The 23,216-nt window shown below is 49.8% G+C and overlaps 7 protein-coding genes across 7 annotated transcripts; 3 read left to right on the top strand and 4 right to left on the bottom strand.

Annotated features, from left to right (window-relative positions):
• Nucleotides 1-394: 394 nt before the first annotated feature.
• NFIA_075260 (uncharacterized protein) lies at nt 395-1,127 on the bottom strand (the record flags this gene model as incomplete). The annotated part of the gene is made up of 2 exons (XM_001259493.1): nt 395-448; nt 501-1,127. 2 exons carry the CDS (start codon nt 1,125-1,127, stop codon nt 395-397), a joined length of 681 nt encoding a protein of 226 aa, XP_001259494.1.
• Nucleotides 1,128-2,790: 1,663 nt separating this feature from the next.
• On the top strand, nt 2,791-4,287 carry NFIA_075250 (uncharacterized protein; the record flags this gene model as incomplete). Its single annotated transcript, XM_001259492.1, has 1 exon — nt 2,791-4,287. One exon carries the CDS (start codon nt 2,791-2,793, stop codon nt 4,285-4,287), a length of 1,497 nt encoding a protein of 498 aa, XP_001259493.1.
• Nucleotides 4,288-5,308: 1,021 nt separating this feature from the next.
• NFIA_075240 (DNA ligase (ATP) DNL4) lies at nt 5,309-8,687 on the bottom strand (the record flags this gene model as incomplete). Its single annotated transcript, XM_001259491.1, has 6 exons — nt 5,309-5,328; nt 5,383-5,975; nt 6,034-6,166; nt 6,221-6,352; nt 6,413-8,526; nt 8,608-8,687. The coding sequence occupies 6 exons, from the start codon at nt 8,685-8,687 to the stop codon at nt 5,309-5,311; spliced, it is 3,072 nt and encodes a 1,023-aa protein (XP_001259492.1).
• A 342-nt stretch (nt 8,688-9,029) lies between these two features.
• Nucleotides 9,030-12,534, bottom strand: NFIA_075230 (putative C2H2 transcription factor; the record flags this gene model as incomplete). Its single annotated transcript, XM_001259490.1, has 5 exons — nt 9,030-9,967; nt 10,019-10,163; nt 10,233-10,457; nt 10,562-12,176; nt 12,314-12,534. The coding sequence occupies 5 exons, from the start codon at nt 12,532-12,534 to the stop codon at nt 9,030-9,032; spliced, it is 3,144 nt and encodes a 1,047-aa protein (XP_001259491.1).
• A 1,542-nt stretch (nt 12,535-14,076) lies between these two features.
• Nucleotides 14,077-15,618, top strand: irs4 (the record flags this gene model as incomplete). The annotated part of the gene is made up of 1 exon (XM_001259489.1): nt 14,077-15,618. The coding sequence occupies one exon, from the start codon at nt 14,077-14,079 to the stop codon at nt 15,616-15,618; it is 1,542 nt and encodes a 513-aa protein (XP_001259490.1).
• Nucleotides 15,619-16,921: 1,303 nt separating this feature from the next.
• On the top strand, nt 16,922-19,436 carry NFIA_075210 (uncharacterized protein; the record flags this gene model as incomplete). The annotated part of the gene is made up of 8 exons (XM_001259488.1): nt 16,922-16,944; nt 17,029-17,171; nt 17,221-17,431; nt 17,494-18,070; nt 18,127-18,165; nt 18,239-18,307; nt 18,400-18,659; nt 18,746-19,436. The coding sequence occupies 8 exons, from the start codon at nt 16,922-16,924 to the stop codon at nt 19,434-19,436; spliced, it is 2,013 nt and encodes a 670-aa protein (XP_001259489.1).
• A 513-nt stretch (nt 19,437-19,949) lies between these two features.
• Nucleotides 19,950-22,754, bottom strand: NFIA_075200 (uncharacterized protein; the record flags this gene model as incomplete). Its single annotated transcript, XM_001259487.1, has 5 exons — nt 19,950-20,205; nt 20,261-20,410; nt 20,474-20,553; nt 20,615-22,537; nt 22,614-22,754. The coding sequence occupies 5 exons, from the start codon at nt 22,752-22,754 to the stop codon at nt 19,950-19,952; spliced, it is 2,550 nt and encodes an 849-aa protein (XP_001259488.1).
• Between the last annotated feature and the right edge of the window lie 462 nt (nt 22,755-23,216).

The following is a 23,216-nucleotide window of genomic DNA, read 5'->3' as shown; positions in this document are numbered from 1 at the left end:
TGGCAGATTTGCGATCAAATGAGATCGAATATAGACAGTATACTTCTGTACTTACATCTTTAATTTCATCGAACTTTCCATAATCGTGATCTTCATTCAGAATACTGAGCTCATCACATCCCTTTGGCGGCAAAGGGAGGCTCTTATGTACAATTCTGCGTGCAAAGCGGACAGGGTATCTGTGGCCGTGAAATCATCCAGCATAGTGTACCGATGGGTACATGCCGAGTCTAGAATCGCTTCATACACCGTAACGACCGAAAGGGTGAGGCTTGAGCCGTCCCCCATAAACTGAGATCAGCGATCCCAGACCAATCCGCGTCTGGGTTCGTGAGCGTCATGACGGTTCAAAGAAGACCGCGAATGGCGTTTGGACGGCTTGTTGAGGAACGATCTAGTAGTTCGAGCTAAACACCCAGTCCGACGCCATAACTGTAATGATTGCGATCTGTAGGTAGGGTCAATCATCGTACTATAGGTATGTGGATAACATGTCTTACAAGCGACAAGTCTACTCCTGGTAGAACGGTCACATCCAGAACGGGTCGATAGCCCTTCTTCGAACTCGGCAGCAAGGCCAATTTCTCATTGTGAGGTATACTTTCGCGAATCTCGGCGACCTTCCTGTCCCCATCCACAACATCGAATGAAGCTAGAGCGTTCCCATACTTTTCAACCTCTAACGTGAGTATTTTTTCCTCCTCCTTTTTCGACTCAACGGCTGCCCTATTCTGGAAAGTAATCTTGAAGTCACCGACAGACCATCCTGCGCTGGCTGTGGCTATATTTGCATGCTTGCTTCCTGGTAGCGTGACAGACCATGTATTCTTGAGCGACATCTTCCTATGCAGCTCGAACAGAGGCAGTCCAGAAGCATCCCAGAATTCGCGACAGGCGCGAACACTGAATTTACGACCCGTCGCAGTGAACAAGGTCACCCCATCGCTATCCTCAATCTTATACGCTCTTGAAGACTGCCTGTCACCTTGCGGTCTCACAACCAAAAGTGTCCTTGAATCTGTGACATATTCGGTCCGTACAGCTATCGGACGGCCCGGTGCTTTTAATACTCTGCGAAAAGAGGTTTGCGAGGACGAAGAGGAGGAATAGGAAGATGATCTAAACATTGCGACGTGTGTTGGAGCTGGTTTGGTGAGCTGCGGGGAAGCGCTCACTTACTTATATTCCGTCATAGCATCAGGGCTGGGATTGGTCGGAGTGCACGGATAATCGTCGTTAGCATGGATTCTTCCATGTCCATTGCACAGCCCCGCGATCAAGCCTCAGCTTTAAGACGAGTCAGCTTAGGACTCGTGTAGAAAAATATCTATCTCACTTCATGATCCTTCAGGATGGTGATAACTTGGGGTAGCACAAAAGAGTCATTTAGTTATATGGTTTTTGCTTAACTATGAATCGACGAAGGATCAGCACTTTTATGCATGCATCTTGTTCCAAGAGGGGGGGGGAATTATGAATCATGTGATCTTCACTATCCCGAAGGTATCATTGATACTTACATGCATTATTCTTGATTATATAAATGAGTACTCCGTACTTACTTGCTAACAGGCAATGCACGATTATTGTCTTTCACATGGCGAGCTCTCTTATCTTTCTTATTGATTGGGTTGTATAGGCTGAGCTTTCAGCCTTTCAAGGTTGGGCAGGCACCAAATATGATAATTACCAACACACTGAGTCACTGACACCCTCCCCGTAATCTTTTATCATCCTACTCGGTATTGTAACTTACACCTTAATAACTGTAACAGGTGCAGCACACAACAGTTGTACTCTAACAATACGTATTACACTCAAGTAGGCAACTGCTGGCAAGGTAAGGTAGTATTGAACTAGTATCATCGGTTTAGATAGAATCTTCTCTGACTTCTGTGGGGTTTCCAAAACAGTCTAAGGTAAGGCAAGCCGGTAATATTGATCGGTTACCAATCTACTGGTGAGACATGGAAGTCAGACGGATGATAAACAAACAAATGACCATATCTCTGGATTATAACTGGTTGCCGGAATACATATTACGATACCGTACCATTGTCTTTGTTTAACATGCCCGGATCACCGGCAATGTCCGCCCTTACCGCCTCAAAATTCCATTAGTAAGGGAGTCCTCAGTGTTACCCTATTTCCATCAGGTTAGTGGGCTGCTGACGGTACAGTCTATTCCTAAAAACAAATCCCAGCCCAAGCCTAATAAGGCAAGCGTGGCGTATTACATTGAATTACGGCCCAAGGAAACGCAGCCACCACCTTTCTTATCTTCACAAAACGTCCCACTGGACTCGGTACCCAGAGAAGATCACCTTCCTCGCCCCCATCTGACGTCTATTAGGGTATTATTATTATTACACTCTTATGGTGCTGCAGTCCTTTCCATCCGCTTCATTTCCCTCTTTCTCCTTTCATCCCTCTACTTGCTCCCTGTCTGGTTTGGACACTGTATACACTTTTAGACACTTGCATCTGTCCTACCTGTCAGGTTTACCTTGTCGCGTGCCTGCATACGCATACGGCCGCTATCCCGCAACCGGTCTCCAGTTCAGCGTGCCTTAAATTGTTATCGCAAATCATCTGCCAACACACCGACCCTACCGACACGTATATCATCGAATAATTATACTCCCTGGGGGGAGTCCCTGCAATCCCATCTCGTTTTCCTCCTTGTCTTCCTTCACCATCCATGTATCTCGCTCAGACTCTCGATCAAAGTGCCTCGTCAGGGCTATATCACCTTATCAACGGACTGTGCCTTGATAACAAACCATAAAGATGATGGTCCCCAGGGCTTTTCTTTTTAGCTCCGTGTCTTCCCCAAAACCGTTCAGGCAAGATGAGAAGGATATGCAGCCAACCTCCACCTCTACCTCCACCATGACCTTTTTCACGACGCAGGACGTCGTCTCCGGCCTCGAGTTCCCCAGCGACCCGAACTCTCATGCTACGAGCCCAGTAGTGATCCCTCCGAAACGGGGACCTCGTGTTACATCAAGGCTTGAGAACAACACAGCGCATGGTTCAAAGACCCTTCGCAATAAAACAATATCTGCCCGGCCATCTTCGCCCGCTTTGCGCGATCGCCATGTACCTACATCCATTGCGTCCATCCTAGAAGCCACCGCGATTCCAGTTCCCAGACGCACCTGGAGCGTGCGAGAGTCACGGAAACTACCGTGCGGAGATCATGTGCAGGAGTTTAGTAGGTTGCTGATGGAAGGGGTCAAATCAAGAGATGATCATCTACTAGAAGGGACTGGTAACACTGCGCTTGACATTTTGCTTAGCCCTCCAGATGAGAGCGAAAAGTCGGTGGTTGGCAGCGATTACGAGCCTGAGACACCGTCATTTTCTGGACGATCTATGTCGCTCGAATCGATGCCGTCCTTAGATCACGATCTGGATTCTCCATCTAGCCTTCCTGTGCCGCCTACCCCAGCAAGCCAGCGAAGCCCTTCAGAGAAAAGATACCGCCGCCCACCACATCCAGAAGATTGTGCTCTTGACCATCCTCTGCTGGAAAGGGATCTGTCGGAATCATATTGGAGCCCGACTGATTCACAGCCCTTGTTTACTGATGCAAATCCTTCCAAATCCCCTGGCCCATCTCGGTCGTTCCCTCGATTAGGCTCCTCTTTCAAATCGAATCTGACAGCTTCTTTACGAGCAATCAAGTCCGCTGCTCAAACCGTTTCGACCTTTGCTTCTCCATCGGTACAACCAGAGGATTTTCTGACGCGGTCTTTGTTCAATATCACTCCGGAGATGACGGATGACCGACGGCCTCCGCCCATGAACGAGCCGCCATCGCCCGCCCTAAGGCGGTATCTGAACCCGATTCAGGTCTCACCCTCCGAAATGTATGCTTACCAAGACTATCCACATGAAACCCTGGATTCTCGGAACTGCCCAGTGTCGATCCAAATGCAGACATATCACCGTTCAGGGGGCCGTGGAGGTCGCAAGGGCAGGTTTCGTCTCGCCGGCTGCGCAAGCCGAGATCGACAATTACTGCCATTCGATCCAGAGCATCCGGCCTTCTCACGTCCCCGAGAACCGCGGGAGAACAGTGATTTTCTGCGCATGGTGGTTCTCGAAATGAACATGAGACGTAGCGGAAAGCTTCGGGACGACATCCCTACCCGGGCGCGGATCTGGTTACCACCACGGAAAAGCATCCAGCATCGGTTCACAGTCTACGACTTCGATGAGCACGACCATGAAGACACTGAGCATGTAATCCCTCCACGATGGATCGGAATTTCTGCCTGATACATCCATCTATCTCCTTCTACCTCTGCTTACACAACTGTTGAACCGCTATCTTTTTCCTCATTTTTTCCCCAACGATCTCAGTATTTATTTTGGGTTCATCCCAGGTTTCAATTTCTCACATTCTGTACATATTCAGAGGCCTTCTTGGTTGGAAGCATAGAGAGCACGGCGCTTGGTTGGACTGGAGTCATCATATACAGTGGTTTGAACAATCACTTGTCACCATTACATGTCTCATATGGGCAGAAGGATCGGTTCCCTTTCTAGCCTGGTACATATAGCGAAGCGAAATGGAATTTTCTTTCTTGTTTCATGGAGTGTGAAACCCACCTTAGCCCATGTTGAACCCTCAAGAAACTTGGAATCATGAACGGAAGCAAACTCAGCAAGGCAGCCGAGTAGGGAAGCGTGAAAGAATAGCGACATGTGAAAGCGGGATCTGGTATCACATACCATCAGCGTCGCTGTCTTCTCGTTCTTGCTGCACTAATAATCTTGGTGAACATTGCTTTACAAAGCATGGAATATACTGCACGTTCCTGGTCCAAGGAATTAGTAATGCCCTAATCGGTATAGGGGTAGGGTAGCCTGAGCACCGTCCACAATGTCTGGTTGCCCAGTTGCACGGAGTACTATATGCAAGCCTTATCTCTATCCAATCGTATCAAGCAGTTTACTTGGATGTTCACACGACGGTGCAGGGATCCACTATCTACTCCATGGTAAAGCAAGAATTGAAAACTCCGTAGTTTGTTGTGCTAAAATATTGTTTTTTGATCCCGTGTGGGGAAGCAATGACTATCCCGCCAAAATCAACAAGTAGCATGGGGTATCTTCTTCCTTGGGCAGCAGTGCAGCTGCTAGACTACTACTGCGCCTGTGTCTCCTTCATCATTATATGCCGTTATATGAGTCATGGACAAAGTCAATTTTCATTGCAGGGCAAAACCTAGGATTCGGTGACCCGGATTCATATCTCGGTACATCCTGGCCCGGATGTTTAAGCGATGCCAGATATTCATCGTTTGGGCTGGAATCCTGCGCAACTCAATTAGATGCTAGTCATCAGGAAAGTTACATCGTATGACTTACTCTCCTCATCCAATAGCGTTCGACTCTTCCAGCTCTCTTCTACCCAGTCAACAGTGACTATATGTGGTAACTTCTTCCCAGGCTTCCTGGACCACTCCCCTCGTAGCGAAGATATTTCTTTTGACGAGCTTTCTGGATCGACAACGACATGGGTGATCGAGGGATGGCTTGAGGTCTTAGCTATATTCGCGCCTGCAAACCTCGCTACATTGATAGCATAACGCAAGCGGCTGTGAGCATCCGACGGAATCATACTTTCGGACTCCGACACATCCTCATTTCTATGTGGGAAGAGTATTGTAAGACTCTTGAAGAGCAACCCGCATGGCATTTCGTGTCCAGAATTGACTCTTTCTTGGATGTGTTCAATGAGTTTCGTGACGGACTCTGGACACTGGGAAATGTCCAAACGATTCTTCTTCGTCATTTGTTTCAGAACCTTAACGAGATCAGCCTGCTTCAATGAAACATTATGCGGAAAGCGTACATCACTGAGCTCCTCGCTGGTAGTGTTACGAGCGTAACTATCGCCAAATTGGTCTACATTGGATGCCACTTCGTCGTGCTTGCCCGGCGTGGCGAAGAACATGTGCCTAGAGCAAGTTAAGCACAGATCCGTCCAGTCCAGTCCGCGATAGATGTCGAACATACCTAGGCTCAAAAGGGAGCAGTAAGTCGGGTAGCCCTGCGTCAATCTCATTTTGCTTCACACAATCAAAAATCCAGGACGGCCGGATTATATCCACATCGCCTCTCTTCTGTAACGAGGCAGCTTTTACCGTTCCTAGCAGATAGGTCAGCTAAAAGAGACCTCATCATTAGGCTGGGAGAGCACTACTTCTGTCCGCCACACAGATTGTATGAGGAGCTGCATTGTTAGTTTGGAAGAAAATGCCACCGTTAGCTTTGACAAGCTGCTCTAGCTCAGGCTTTGTTTTCTTGACGGGCGCACTCGAATCTGTCAGAATATCTGCCTCACATGATTAGTACACCATCAATGGCAGGCCCGGCTGCCCGATGCAAAGCTCACAAAAGTTCAATCCGTCAAATATATGCCCAGATGGACCAGCATACTTGACATCTTCGTCCATGTCGTATCCAGCAACCGTGAGAGGCTTCTTCGCTGTCCTCTTTACGCGTTTCCTACGGGAATTGTCCACGTTCAGTTCCTTTTCCCGGTGCTCCTGCTCAGCGTTCGACTTGAGATCCAGGAATTCCTGCACAGACAGAGCACTTCTCCAATCTTTGTCCATGCGCAGCCTTTTGAAACGTGGAAACCGCAAAGTCAGCCCAATCCGAAACTGGTCACTAGCTGATACAGAGGCTGCTTTGACACAGATGACCACTGAGTCTTCCGGCTTGATCCACATGTCCGGTCGCTCATATTGAGCATCTCGACCTGCCAATTCGATATACGCCGTTGGAGGTTTCTTTGGGTTCCACTCCATCCATTTACCATCGGTGTGATGACGGATATTTGCATAATCAGCGGCATTAAAGCCACCTCCAACTTTGCAGAAGGAGTAGCACTTTGACGCGCTCGCACCCTGAGAGGCATGAGCATCGTCAACTCTTAGCCCGCAGAGAAAACTTGAAAGGTTGCCGCCTCGACGACCGGAGCCATAGTACCCACCGATGACGATGAGATCTAGAGACTCTCCGAACTCGGTCATGTACTCAGGCTTCACCTTCATCCAGTCATCGTGTCTCTCGTTCAGACGGTAAGGCGACCGAGGGTTCTTGAGCACCAAACCCTCAGAAGCTTCAGCTACCACCTTTCTGAGCGCAGCTTCGACCTCATCTTTAGTTGTAGCTTCTTCGTAGGGATGTATCTCGAATCTGCGATGGACAGGGCGGACAGCCTTCTGCAAAGCATTGCGACGATCACGAAGTGTGTAGCCAGTTAAGTCTCGCCCATTAAGATACAGTATGTCAAATACACGCAGCAGCGGCCGAGCGCCTGTCGTGGAGAACGGATTCCTCTGTTCGGACAATGCAGCAGTCTTGAGTGTGCCGAAAGGTGCGGGAGCGTCTTGCTCGGGGTCCCATGTGATCATTTCACCATCCAGAATCAGGCTCTGGACCCCATCTGCAAAAGCATCCTTGAGATGCCTCGTCAAAGACCCATTTTCATCATGAATACCATTGCCGTACAAATATGTATATTCTTTCGCTTTTCTTGACCAGAAACGGAATCGTCTGCCGCCAGGTACTGAATCGTCAGAATCCATATGAAGCTGCATGCGCTCGCCATCCAGCTTCTCCTCTATCCAGAAGACAGGATCCTCCTCCGTCGGTCTCATTCGAGCGACCATGCGGTCCAACGAATCCATTTGGAACTGAGCCAGCTGCGGCTGGAAGCATTGCATCAGGCTGATTCCTCTGTCCTCAGCGTCCAGCCGAATATTCGGATCGTGCAGCTCCCAGCAGACACGCCGGAGACTGCTCGAAATACTGTACAGATTCTCCGCGTCCGGATGCCAGACATCAAAGAAGGTCCGCTCCGTCGCTCCCACCTTCATCTGCCGGAGGATGATACGAATCAACCACATGAGTTCCTCGGGATTCATGCGCCGGTAAAACTCCGCAAGGATCGGCAGCTGCTGCTCCTCCTTGGACGCCGCCGATAACTTGTCCAGCTTCTCGTTAACCTCCTCAATCAACATGTCTCCCACGTCAGTCCGCATTGGTCGCTTCGAGATGACATCGAAACATCGCCCCGCAAAGTCGCCCGCCATCCTGGACGTAGCTGCTTGTCCAGGCAGCTTCCAGTTCAGCAGGTTTAAGCCATCCTCGGAGTTCTTGTCAATTTTCATAATTTTGACAAGCATTTTGCCGATAGCCTTCTCCTTGATTCCGTACATGGCCCGGTCCCGATCCTTGTCCGGAAGAATTAGTCGAAAGGCGGGGTATATATCATCGCCCACTTCCTTCCTCCACCGCGAGATAAACCGCTCAATCACATCGCGTCGTCTCTCCAGCGGATTGAGATTGGCCGCTGATTGCCCATGGGGACCGACTTTCCTGCGAGCCGCAACCGCTCCGGCTGGCTTCTTTTTTATTTCGCCCAGAGGGTTGAAGAGGGTCTGGAAAAGCTCATGAAAAGGTAGGGTTGGGGAATGATTACGGGGCCGGTTGGGATATCTATAAGCATAACGTCAATGACTTTGTCTCTCAGCACTGAGCAGGATTAATAGATGAAAGCAGGGTGCGGGTAAGCCTCACTTTTCGTCAATGTCAGACTCCTCATCTCCGACAGGAACATTTGGATGCTCCTCATCAGGAATGATCTCGTCGGAGTCCATTATGTATCAAATTCCATTCGCAAGCCAGGAGTAAAGTATATTCGAAGTGAGTCCCAGTCCACCATACATGTTGTCGACTAATATATGGTGAGCCAAGAAGTGTGTTGATCCGATTAGGCTACAACGGGCCCCGATAAGATAGCTATAGCGACACATGTGACATTACATCACCTGCGTTTACTCTCCAGAATAGTGGCATAATTTACTCCGTAGATACTATTGTATTCGGACAAAACCTATAGTTATCAGACATCATATACATTATTGACCCTGTAAAAAATATGGCCAACTCCCAATCGTCCCTCAAATCGAAATGCTAGCTTCGTGGTGTATGTCATAATATCAGTTTCTAGGAGCCTGTGGCTGCGAGGACAGCTCCGCGAGCTTCGTAAGGATGGCAATAAATCTCTTGCTAATTCCCCATGAAGTAAGCCCGGCAAGGGTCTCGCAGCCAACGTTCAAAATGCGCTCAGGACCATGAGGAGCACATATGTCCCCGACGCCTGTGACGTTTCCTTGCATAACATGACCCTCGCGGACAAAGAGCTGGACTAGCTCGTCATCACATGGCCGGTCTAGGTGGATGAAAGTTGGCTCGCGGACTGGATGATGTCGTGGTCCATATCTTGAGCTGGGATCTTTGGCTATTTGGACATGACATGAGCCATACGCCCATAGAGTGAGTATTGAAAGATATACAGCGACCGGCTCGTGGAACGCATTCGTCGAATACCGTCTTACGTGCCACAAGGTTGTGCCTGCATGTATAATCGCAAGACGAGCCTTGTACTGGTCGTGTTTGATCCAGCGTAATATGTAATGCCACTCAAGGGCTTGCTGATGATCGCTCCAGCGAATCTTGCCCATTGCTAACGAGGTCGCCAGAGAACGAATTTCGCGGAATGGGGCGAGGAGGACAATTCGGGCAGCATGGAGATGTAGTACGGTAGGATGCTCAAGTCCTGCTGCTTTGGCGATCGTGCTGTTCGCCGTCCAATGCAAAATATCCAAGCAATCGCACGCGCTGTTGCGCCATTTCGAGTACGAAGGGATGCCTGGTAGCCAGACAGACCCCGACGGGATAGCGGTATCAAGGGACTGCTTCTTTGCGGTGGGATTCCAGAAGGATAAGGGACGGCGAAAATAGTCACCGACCTCCCACATTCGATGGTAGAGAGCGTGAATGAGTAGGACGTGACTGAATTCTCCGATCTCTGGGACGAGCTTCTTCTCGATATAAATTGTGAGCACTGCGTTGTAAAGAGAGATACCTCGCAAATCTGAAACCGATGTCTTAGTTGAGAATTTTCGCTTGCCTTGTCCAAACTTACCGGAAGTTCTCTCGAGAACATCCCGCCAGGCTTCGGCCGAGTGAGCTTCCCAGAGATTCTCATGAGACGGTAATGGGCACTGCCCGTCGTCCAACGACAGCAAAGGCCGGTTATCAAAGTAGTACGCGAGGGAACAATCAAGGAGCTAGCGCTTGAATGTCAGATCGGGATATGACGGAGCATAGTCCATGTTAAGTTTTTCAAAGGAGCATACCCATATCAGATACCCGGTCCGTCGTCGTATTTCATCTTCAACCCAGTCATGCCACTTTTGTTCTAGCGGAAGATCACCATACTGAGCTGTTGGCTTGTTGACGGCGCAGAGCAATCCCTCTCGAATGGTGAAATTGACAAGATCGCCGAAGGCATTGAGTGTGGACACTTTGCTTTGCTCGTTACCGCTACTGTGGAGCAATCCGATGCAGTTGAGCGTCATAGCCTGAATCAGCCACAGCGGTGTTCGTTCTGAACGACATTTCTCTTTCTGGGCCGCCATACTCGGTTAGCGATGAATAGCCCGCAATCGAAAATCAACTGTCTTACCTCAATATTGATAGCCCGCCGAAGGAATTCATCAAACGCCGTAGTGAATTCATCCAGAGGGGTGAGACCAGAGAAACGACAGCCGACTGCTGATATAGCCAGTGTCACGAGCCAATGACAGCTGTTTGGGTTGAATGTAGGGGGATGGAACAAGGGATACACGGGCTGAAATGAGTCGTAGTAAAGGTATACATAGCTTGAAAGAGCATCGGCGCTCGGAAAGTTACCAGTCTCGAATTTGGGATAGAGAGGGTTGTCCGTGCGGCATAACCGAAGGAATGAGTGGTAGATTTTATCATATGTCGGAGCTTCGATCCGACAATTAGAGGCCGCTTCCTCACCCGGAAGGAAGTCTGGCCTGATGTCCTGAATCAGTGGGAATGAGAATTGATGTAGCGTATCATGCTGATGCATCGGTGCCAGGATCTCAATAGGTTCTGCAGATAACCTTGACCACGAAGTTCTGCTCCGTCTATACTTTGGCAGTCGAGCTCCAGCGCCGTCCACGTAGAAATCTCCCGACCGCTTGGTTGCGTTTGAGGGCTCCGAATGTAATGAACCTTCCCCAATGCTGCGAGAAAATCGGTCGGGACTCCCCGCATCTGTGCCCACAGACATGTGCCCGGAAGGGGTATGAGAGTGATTTTCCCGCACAGAGGGACTCATTTGCCGCAAGTTGGTGACAGGAGGTAGCCATGCTGTTCGGCTCACCGGCTCGTCCAGGATACCCAGCTGGTCAGAGAGCGGAGGCATCCTGGAGAGTGACTGATCGCTCGTTGTATCGGGGAACATATCATTAGGCAACCAATTCAAGGTTGAAAGCATTGATTGATCTAAAAATGGCGGGTCAAACCCGAGCTGCATTTGCTGGCCTCCAACTCCCGCCAATTCCAGATTGAGATTGGGCGTGGCTGCTACTGTTTGCTGGATGTCTCTGGATCGATGGTCAAGTTGCGAGGTCGATTCTTGTGAAAATGTCTGAGCGCCACCTGCTGGCAATTGCGAATAAAAATGCTGCGAGCTCAAGCCAGCATATTCAGGCAACGATACACGTGCGTCGTGCGTAGAACCACCCGCATCCGACAAAAGCATTCGAGAGTTCAAGTCAGCCGTTTCGTCTTCCGGTGGGCCATTCTGATGCTCTGACGATTCTCCGCCAGGAGGCCCGTGCGGTTTCTCCGCAGGCATATCCTTCGATGGTGTATCCAGACAATGGGAGCCGGGGAGATCCAGCTGAAATTCGGTAATCTGAAATCTCGGAGGCTCATTTCTTGATTGCTCTCTGATATCCGCTCCGTGGACATCATCACCTGCTGTTGAAGAGGGGGACTCATGCTGAGTAGCCTGTCCACAAATCGTACTGTTTCCATCAGAAGACAGGTTCTGGGCCACTTCCTTCCGCGTTTTGGCTTTGGAGCGTCGTTCCGTCGGATACTGGCATTCCAGAGACCTATTCTCACACCGTACGCATGGGGAACCACCACTGCACCTTACTCTGGCTACTGCGCATTTGTAACAGGCTCTGAACGTCTTGACCGTAATGCGATGCATACGATCCTTTCCCCCTTCGGGTCCCAAGGTATGATGACTTAGTTCATGACGATGGAGCGTGTCACTTGCAACAACAGTCAGTTTTGGAATACCATTGTTATTCGACCTGGTGAACACTCTGATACCGAGGCCGCAACTGCCACAGTGGTACCACGAGAGGGGAAGGGGGAAAAGTAAAAAGAAGAGAGGGCGATGACATACGTTCTTGAGAAATGACGTCCACACTGCGCACATTCGAAAGGTTTCTCCTTAGTGTGGCTTCGGAAGTGCCGCTTCAGATGCTCGGGTCTTCGAAAAGTACTATGGCAAATCGAGCACTTGGTCTGACCAGGGGCGGAGCCAAGCCGAACTTCGCGAGCACGATTGATGCTTGTTTCGTCTGCTCCTGTTTCGGCCTCACGGCGGTTCGCAAGTTCTACCATGTCGTGGGTTAATCCTTGACCGGTCTACCATCTATTTGGCGTTTCTGCCGCAGAAATAACAAAGAACAAGTGCGTACCTTGGCCAGCGTCGCTCTTTTCTGGGGTCATTGCGCCTCATGGACGATTTATTGAGTTGAGAATTAGTAGGATTTGGCATTGCAGCTGCGCGCATGGAGATCACAGGAGTCCTTCAAGAAAAGGGATAAGCTTCACAAAAGTTCTGAAAGCGCCAACATTTTCATCAACATTGTAAGTGGTGAGCAAGAGCTCTTTGGGTCCAACAGCTGTTATTGACGGTGGTGGAGCAAGAAGGTAAATTGCGGAGGCCGCCTGCCCTCAGACTGAGGAGGCGGGAGTAGCTTAGCTTCGAAAGGCGAACGGATCGTAGAAGCTGAGTGAAGCGAAAAGCTAGAGAGCGGGGAAGATCTCAGGATAAACTCAAGACTGACTCGGGCACGAGAGAGAAATGAGAACCGTGATTCCTTCACATCGTCCCATACGAACGAACCCCAGGTCGAATTCCCCGCACTTTCAGTTAGTCTCTCCGTCTCTCGGTTAATTAAACGGATGAATACTGGGAAGGCTAAAAGAAACCGATCTCAAAGTCCCAAGCTTTATAAAAAGGGGCATTTCAGATTGACGGCCATTAGATCCAGAGGGAGTACCGAAAACGTTGATTTACCTAGGTATATGCCAAAGGTTAAACAAGCATGCGTGTTACAACAAGAGTGCTGCGTATGGGGAGAGCATCAGCACCATGTGTTATGGAGAAGTTCTCCGGAACAATTATCGGGTACAGGCTGTCGAGTGGATATTCTGTTATTATTTTATGCAATGCTGTGAGCCAACATCCCTTTTTGGAAGCATTCTATATTAGAGCTTAGAAATGATATCATTAGCCAACACATGTCACAATCACCAGGAAAAATCACCAGAGGTCGACTGCTGTTGTGGATAGATATCCCTTGACTTGCTGTCTACGATGCTTAGCTAAAATGCTAAATACCACCAACCATTTTTATGCCGAGGCTGAAGCAAAGGTCGAACTGAAGTATTCCCCACATAGCATGGCCATATCCAAGTACTTCGCTTCTTCAATTCCCAGAAGCAGTACCCTTTTACTTTATGGCTGGAGTGGCATTTCGAAAAAGTCAGTCCGTTTGATACTGGATGTGTTTTGCCATGTATGGCGGAATCTGACGCACGGGCTCTGTGGAACTCTTAGGTCTGCAGTCCGCACTCAGCTTCCCCCGATCAACAAATGTAAATAAATCTCCATCTGACGCCATGATTTATTGATTTGGCCCCTACAATTTGTTCGACTCGAGGTGGACAATATACGAGGTATCTTTTCAGAGCCTAGTCAATGGAAACCGGAACCTTTTAGGCCATTATCCCTAGAGCAGGAAAGGCGAAGCAGGTCTTGTGCATGGAGAGTCCGACTTCCCATTCGGGCCGTGGTCATGTCAGCGAAACCGTAACGCACTGCAAGAAGCTACTGCTGCTTTCGTTGCAAGCTCTCCTCAGACAGCTTTGCAGAGAATGGACGACAAATCCAGGGGAACCACTGATGCACAACATCATGCTACGGATGCGGATCGTCCACCAGATGACGGATCCGCAGGACTCCCCGAGCCTGGATCCGTCAAAAGCAAAATTGGACTGTTCACCGCACAGAGTACGCAAAAGGCATTGGAGGGGGAGCGTGATAAATCTGCGACTTTCAGGCCGCGGCCTCCGCAGCAGGCTGCTGCACAACTCGCTATGCAGAAACCGCCGGTGCCAGTGAACAAACCTGTAACGTTGGGAAGAATGAATTCAACGCCGGAACTGAGGCAAACGGAGCCTCAGGGAAGCGACGATAGAGCAGAGCCTGATCTTCCAATGCCGAAGCCTGTTCGCAACATGACGGCAGACGCCGACACAGTTGAAAAACTCCTTCAAGACAACAGGGAACTACCGGTCAGAAACCCACCAATTCTCCATCGAAACCCCGCAATGCAGCCAGCTACCTCACCCAGATCCCCAGATATCGCTTCAGTGTCTGCTACAAAACCCCGTCCACCTCCGCCTCGGAAAGGAGGTGCAAAACCGGTCCCGAAAAGCCCTAGTCGCAGTGAACCGAAGATTCATGGAGGACAACAGAGCTACGAACCGCTTTCAAATTCTGACATGGATCTTACCGGTGCTGACGAGGCCAGACCTAAGCTCCCCCGGCGGCCAGACGCTTCACCAGTGACACACATTCCCCCAAGTGATCATCGCGTTCTGCTGGAAGCGCACGAACGTAGCAAGCGTCATTTGGCTCCTAGTTCTCCATTGTTGGACAGGTCGTTGCAAAACAACGGTAGTAGCCCTGACCTCATCGACTACTCCCCTGGTCTAGACGAGGAAGCAATGTCGGATGCGATAGTTGCATCATCACTGGCCTCAAGAAAAGCGCCATCCGCAAAAAAATTCCCTCCACCCCCTCCACCACAACGGCAACGCGGGACCCATTCGCTCCTGCGCCCAAACACGTCCAACAGCGACTCTCCACGCAGCTCCAGTCCCGCGTCAAGCCTGCGGCACACTCTCCGGCCGCCGACTAAGATTGGTGAAGAAGAATTCGACCATCACAAGCACAGAAAGCACATTATACACAGACACCCACACAAACATCACGAGGGCGATCGAAAACGATGGCAAAGCGAGGTAACCGAGAAGGAGAGGAAGAGGTACGAGGGCGTTTGGGCTGCAAACAAGGGACTGCTGATACCTATCAGTAATTCGAAGGAACGATCTTCACATGAGGAAACTTCCAGCGAATGTTATCCTCCAAGTGCATCTGAGATGGTCCTGAACATTGTTGTTCGCGACATATGGGCCCGAAGCCGCTTGCCGTCAAGCATTCTGGAGCAGATCTGGAATCTTGTTGATCGGCAGAAGATTGGACTATTGACGAGAGAAGAGTTTGTCGTCGGCATGTGGTTGATAGACCAACAGCTCAAAGGCCACAAGCTTCCAGTGAAGGTGCCGGACAGTGTCTGGGACAGCGTGAGAGGCGTGCCCGGAATCAGAATACCCAAGGTCCCTTCCCGATAATGCAGGAGATCCATACACCCACACATCGACGCCAAACCGGCATTGCTAGAGACAGTGGTCAAGGCTGCTGGGCTGTCCGCCAGCTTCATGTATATGCTCAAGCAGCTCCGGAAACTCGGGTATCGACTCCTGCATACAACCAAGTATTTGGAATATGCCATCCTTGCATCCACACTGAGGTCCACTTAAAACGGACTATCTACAGCACCACGCAGAAATCATGAAGACGTTACGTTGTGACCAAGGCTATTAGTTTTTATGTGATTACTGTCTTGTCACAGAGTCATACCATACGACATTAAAAACATGTATATACCGGGAGTTCCTACACTTGTAACAGCTACAATTCTCAGTTTCCGCTAGCCCAGGAGTGCAGATCTGCATCACCCCCATTGAGATCTTTTCCATGAATAATCTGTCGCGTTGCAAGGTTCGTAAAAGGCTTAAAGCCTTGGGGATAAAGCCGACTGTCACATGACTAATACACTGGTGATGCTCCAATCAGAAAGCCGGCGATTGTTCTCAACGCCTTTACTCCATCATAGTTCTTACGCAACTTTCTTGATTATCATAACCGTCTCTGGAGAATAGGGAACCTGATGAGTCTCTTCCTTATCCAGGGCGCCCTATCATCTTTTGTCTCACGAGTTAATGCGAGGTAAATCCTGCGCCACCTTTCCCTTTCCTGAACCAAATCAAATCCCGAACCGTGTGGTGTTCGGGATTTGGATCGTTGGTTACTGATGATTAAGCCACGGCGCGACACCCCGGCTTTTGGCAGTAACTATATCAGACCACATCTCTGGGATCCGATTGACCAGCACCAGAGGGAAAAAAGTTCCGTGATCGTACGGCCCCTGTGCCCAGTAGTTATGCGCGAAGGTGACCCTTTCGAGGCGGTGGGTGTGATATAGACCGCTTTCATTAAGCCCGCACGAGACTACGACCAAACCCCGTTGAATGAAAGGGATTCAAAACACAAAATTGAAGTGATTTGATTGATCGGGATTTCGAGATGGTGCTGGAGAACCTCCCAGGCCCTTTTAATACCGGAATCGCCCCAGTTACACAGTCCAAGACTTCGCGGCCCACAGTGGTTCGGAAGAAGTTTGCCAAACCGCCAGTCAAAGTAGCTTGTCTGACATGGTAAGCCGTCTTGATCCTTCATGTTTACTGATCCATGTGACCCTCGTCGTTAATTCCTTCGACTACTTGGATTTCTCTACCCCTTGTCTCTCTGTCGCTGGTTGTTGCCTTTGATGCTGACTCTGATGCGACAGTCGTGCATCGAGGACGCGCTGCGATGGTCAAGAACCATGCTCCAACGTATGTTCACTTACTCTATACTGACTCTCCTATGTTTGTCTCTACATATGCTGAGACAAGGTCTTTCACTTGAAAGTGTCTTAGCAAGAAGAAGAAATGCTCGTACCTGCCTAGTAGGAGAGGCGGTCCAAGGAAGAAGAAAAAGAGCTCGTCTCCTTCGGATTCAAGAACTCGGCAGGATGACTTCCAAAACTCTACTATCACGCCAGCATCTGGCTTTGACGACTGTACGTGAGGCGACCCTTGTCTGTAATTGCAGCACTAACCTTCAAGCAGCCTCGGCGATGTTTGGGCAGATTGATGTACTGTCCTTGCCAGGAGCTGGGCTGAGAGCGTTAGATTACTCATCGGATATGAATACCATGTTTGCTGATCTCTTCCCTTCGAACAATGGCAGCAACACTCAGGGTCAGATGGAGCCGACACGTTCGCCTTCAAACATACCATCCCAGCCTATGGTCAGGACATATGGCAGCGAACAGGATATGTAAGGCTTCACTTATGACTAGTGGCAGCCAGAAGGCTTGCTGAACGCTGTTTTGAATATAGATTGAATGCATACTACGACTTCATTCACCATTATTTTCCCATACTCCCACCACGAGTCGCTCCGCGCTGTCCAGATAGGCCAATCAATTCCGCTGGTCACTATTCGTCGTCTCCTTCTGGAGAGCCTTTACTGGCATACAAACCGCAATCCCCCCTCAGTCTTGCAATTTCCGCTATATTGGCTCTGGTGCCCCATCCCGACGATCCTGAGCCGTTGTCTCCGGTTGCTGTTATACGACGTAGAACTTATGCTCATACCTTTGCGCAACTAGCTAATGCTGGTGTTGAGGAAGATTGCGAATTACAAGCTTCTTCGACGGACCCGTCCCAAGCATTAGCGAACAATCGACCCAGGATCAACCGGGAGCCCTTGCATCCACGGACACCTGTGGAACTCGAAAGCCTTCTTGCGTTGCTGATCCTCTGTGTATATGAATATACACAGCGAGGAAATCTGCTCAAAATGAGGTATCGGGCTGGCCAAGCCTTGGCAATCGCGCTGGACATGTCTCTTCAGTCGCTCGGGGAGGAGCATGATGAGTGTGCAGAGGCTCGGCGGAGGGCCTGGTGGATGACGGTACGGTCGTTGATTAAGTATCATCGCGGCGCGTCCACTAATTATCTGCTGTCTAGTACTATTGTATGCTTCAGGGTTCGATTGTCAGCACAACGGTAAGCTAGCGTTGATTCCAACCCGGTTTGCGAGACTCTTGAGTTTCATAAGTAGCTGATCTTGTACCTACAGCCGCTCTCCATAATCGCCAGCGACCCTCAATTCGTTACACCTTATCCTCGTTTCTCTGCAGATCCAGAGGCAAGTCTTCCACTCCCCCCTCAGCGCTTCCAGGGTGATCTTCAAGCAAACCACACCACAAGCAAATAGCACCATTCTGACCGGTTTTTCAGGGATGGGCCGTTTTGATGCAAGCCCAGCAAGTGCTGGCGTCCGCAACTCAATTCGTCATCGACTTGAACAAATGCATGTCAACTGGCGCCAACATGACTTACATATATGAAAGAATGCAGCAACTCGATGCCTGGGCTAGCTCCGCAATAGCACAATCCAATCTCCTTCCAATGGTCCCTCAATCCATGGGTTGCGGTGACGAAGTGGAGTATACAACCGCCCATAGCATACGCGCTATCGCGCGAATCAAGCTTTCTAGGTAAGTGGTCTTTGATGAAGCTCGAGAGCCTATTCACAAAGATACTTATGCGAAATTAGTGCACAAATTAAGGTACACCGATTCAGGGCGTTCTCGGATATTCCACTCTTCATTAAGAAGCATTGCGACCTGACCGCAGCTAATCCCAACAACACGATAACGGGCGATTCGGCGTCCAAGGTGTCCAAAGAACAGGACGGTATGGCGAACATCTCGTTTTGCTGCAGCAACATGGACTCCTTCCGTCCGCCGCCATCTACATCGAGTGATTGCACAGGTTCCGCCTCTTCCTCCGGCTCTGCCACATCCGATTACCATTCCATGATACCATTCTCATTTACCAGCGGTTTCCCATACAGCAGCCAGCACTCTGCCAAAGTCTGCTTGAAAGCGTCTCTTACGATCTCACGCATGTTCCCGAGCCTGCCCCTGCCACAGCCGCTCTACGCGTCGAGTGGCAGTAACACGCCCAACCAGGGGCCGCCCTCATCGCCGCAAAAGCAGCTACCGCGAACAATGCCATCGTTCGCATGCTGTCTGATGCAAGGAAGCTACGCCTTGTTGATGATATTCTACAAAGCGACAGTGGAGAAACAAATGTCGCCAGATTACGGGAGTGAATCCACAAACAGCGCCTCGGATCGACTGATCGAGGAAATTCGTCAAGGCTTGGAGCGTGTCATTGAAACCGTTAAAAATTATGCGATTGCTTTTGAGGCGTTGGATGGCATGAGAGGTAGGCAGCTGCTTCGACGATGTCCCGAAGACAGAATTTGACTGACCCTCGTGTCACAGACGAAATCGAAGGTGCATATCACACGGCGTTTCCTCCGGTATCTCAGTAGCTGCTATTATCTCTCTGAGCGGCGTCATTTCTTTTCTGCTTCTTTCCGCTCTGGCTCAAATCACAAGACGATATTCCCTTAGAACCAGTGCAACCCTGGAGGTTTGAGAACTGGATATTGTTCTCTTCTCTCCCTTCAACTCATTTTGGTCAAAGTATACGTGCTGGCCTCGTTCCTCCCTACCATTCACAATGAGATACCATCACCTTCCAACATTTCCCGTCTTCTAATTAGTGATATTCTTCTAATCCTCGTGCTTGGTATATACACAGTTCTTTTCACTCAACGTGACCATGTCTAGGTATCTATGTGAAGAACTGGATTAGACTGCAACACAAAAATCAATCATCTCTATTTCTAGACGCAAAGCACACTCAAAAAAGCAATAGTAGGACAAGAAGCAAATCCATATACCGGCGGAGAACCACCACCAGCAGGCGCCCGCTTAGAGTTTGGACCTGATTCCCTCGAGTCTGAATTTGACATCCTTTAGAACTTTGCTCGAGGGCTTCCAGTCATCGTATTGCCTTAATAATTGCATTGTCTCTTCATAGAGTTCGCGGCGAACATACTCTTCTTCGAGTATACCCCGCATGGCAAACGGTAGAATATAGGGGTTCGAAGGAGACGGGAGACTCCGTCTGACGTCTAAGGTAGCGTTACTGACATTCGACGTTTCCAGAGCAAATTCAATCGCCAGCCTAAGGGATGAACGTTAGTCTTATGAGGGTCAATATTAAGGAAAAGCCAACGCACCGATAAACAGCCTCGTCGTCATAGAGACGAGAATGACCTTCTCCTGTATAAAGGCTCCCTGCCAGCGGAGAGCTCAATTCTCGGATGAGGCCATGGTCCGAGATCCCCAAATTACGAAGTTTGAGTACGAAACCGACCAGATGGGAAAGACTATAAAAAGGAACAGACGTTAGCAAGGTGGCGAAGATCAAGCAGCGAAATAAATTAACGTACAAGCTTGGTGCATGGACTCTGCCATCCACGAAAACCGCGCGGTAGATGTAGGGATGGACCACTGGTGAGAAGAGAGACGACTACGACAAGAGTTAGACTGCGACTGCGAAGCAATCCAGGAATAAGTGATCAGCGCCTTACCTCCAGAGATACCAGCTGGTCATCGATACTCCCAATGTAGGATATCCGAACGCCAAAGTCCAGAGCGCATTTCAATGCAGTTTCATAATCTTTCGAGACCTGGCTATAGGGCAGAGCAAATTCAAAAAGCTCCCCCGCCGAACCACTGATCCATCGAGATCTATAATCTGAGAATGGCCCCATATTGACGCCGGCCATAGCGCACACGCCAACACGAGTGGCATTCAAGCAGCCAAAAGCAATAAGTTTCGCAACTAACATGATCGCAACCGGAACACCTTGACTGTGACATGCAACTAGGATAAAATCGGCTTTCCTGATTTTCTCCACCCAATTGAGGAGCAGCTTCCATAGCAGATCGACGCGTTCAGCGATGCGGCCCTCACCTTCTAGAGCAATTTTCTCGACATCGCATGCATAGCCATGACTCTCTGTCCACTTGTGGATGGCCTCCGCCGCCATGGTGGCAAATCTTACGGAGGTACCTGTTGGTTGTCCAAGCACTGTCCGTATTAGTGGAGCGGGAAAATACCCATGCACACCAATGGCCAATGCATTCTTGATCCTTGGGGGATCTCTGATCATATAGACATGCTTATTATCAGGCTCTCTGCGATAGTGCAAGAATCGTCCAATTGTCTGCACGAGAGAGGGTGTTTCTTTCACAGCAAAAGTGTCCGAAAAGCGAGGTAGGACTTGATTCGGTAGTACTTTCTGCAATTGCTTCGTTGCTGCTGCCTCTGACACTCGTGGTGGGGGTGATTCAGGAGGAAGGTCCTGCACATGAGAGGGGATTCTGTCAGTGGCAGCAGCACTGCTCCTAGGAGTCTTGATTTTGATGTTGACTCTCTTGGTGTCTTCCGCTTTCTGTTCCAGCCCTGTTTCTTCCTGTAGACTGTCCTGAGGCTGGTTTGAAGATGATCCTTGCGCGGTTGAAGTCTCAACTGACGGAGGATCTGCTAGAGCCACTTGATTCGGATTGTGCGATGAATCTCTGAACCAGAACGACCATCCCGACTTAGTGTTCTTGGCCTGTGTATCAACTGGACCGTCCGTTCTCTGAGGTTCCGCAGGCGGCTGGTTTGAAGACAAAATTGCATGGTTTGGATCATGGACGGGCGCATTTACAGCAGAAGAAGGTTCGAGGGAATCGGGTTGGGAGTTATCCTTGTGTTCTTCGGGCTTGAGCGAATCCGCCCCCTGTGGCGGCGCAGACGAACCATACAACATTTGAAACCAGGTTCGCTTCTGCGATGACGTAGGAGCTTCTGTGGCCGGTTCAGAGGGCGTCTCTGCACTTCTCACAGGGTCGTTGGAGGGGCTTTCACAATTCTTCGGCGTCTGGTCTTCAGCGGACGGCTCTGTCGGGGTGCTTTCAGTCTCACGCGCTCGTTCTGACTGAGCACCAGTGGAAGATTCTTCGGCTGAGTTTGCTGTATAGAACCATGAGAACCAGCCACTAGCTGGCTTCGAGGATGATTGAGCCTGACCCGGTTCCACCGCTCCAGCACATGCGCCTGATGGGGAGGTGTCGGTTGTCTGTTCTAGTTGCTCTCCGTTCTTATCGTCAGTAGCCCCTGCAGCCTCCTCGCTTGATCCTTCCTTCTGGGCCAAATTCGGGGCTGGACCGGCAGTATCGAACTGGGAATCCAGTGTTGGAGTGGATGCGGAACCATCGGAAGCGATGTTAATCTTTGTTGTCGTAGCGTCGGCAGGAAGAGACCTGGTCGATGCGCCTTTTTTCTTGGTAAGCTGAAGTGAAGGATTTCTATGTTGTTTTGGGGTGTGAAGGAGGGATTCCGAGGAGGTAGTCATGCTCGATGCTACATTTTGAGCAACCGAAATGCTCTCGCGGGCAACCTCGGTAACAGGCGCCGCTTTAGATGCTTTAGACACCGCGGGCCAAAGTGCAGGGTACCAGTTCTAAGAACGAATAACATCAGCTTTACTGAACTCAAATATCCCAACTGTCTATTGAATGACAAGAAAATTGACTTACACCACTTCCTTGCTTCTGCGAGGTTGAGCGCTTTGCGCCTACTGGAGATGAGGTTACCTCGCTGCTCAATGAGGCAGATGATTGCGACTGCGGGCCGGACGGGCTGGGCTTTATTCTCTTACGAGATCCCGTTGGCGCCATGGAAGAAGGAAGTAGAACATTACCAAGGCAAATATCAAAGTGCAAGTCAATAAAGAGATGAGGTCATTTAGAATGATGATGAAGATGAGCCTTACAGGAGTGCCTGCTAATGATCCGCGTCCAACAGAGCCGCCACTGTCGGCCTGTTGCACTACAACCAAGCTATCGGGCAGAGACACTGATATCATGTCACATGTTATCTGTGAATCATTTCCACCGCCTTTTCGGAGTTGATACCTGAGGCATGAAACTGTGGCTGGTGCATCTCTTCACCGCCACAGGAGTTCGAGCGGGACCCGCCAAAGACCAGAAAAATTATTTCCGCCGGGGAGAAATTTATCGGAGGAGGATAACACGCTGGATAAGCCTCTCTGGTCATTCTCTTGACTTCTTTTGTTCGTTGTGATTTTTTTCTCCCCCCTGTAATCATCTAATACCGACTTTTTTGTCGTGCACTTCCCG

Source organism: Aspergillus fischeri, genomic scaffold, assembly GCF_000149645.3.
Source record: "Aspergillus fischeri NRRL 181 1099437636264 genomic scaffold, whole genome shotgun sequence".
Classification (NCBI taxonomy): Eukaryota; Fungi; Ascomycota; class Eurotiomycetes; order Eurotiales; family Aspergillaceae; genus Aspergillus; species Aspergillus fischeri.
The sequence above is the reverse complement of the archived record's forward strand: the minus strand, read 5'-3'. Positions and strand labels throughout refer to the sequence as shown.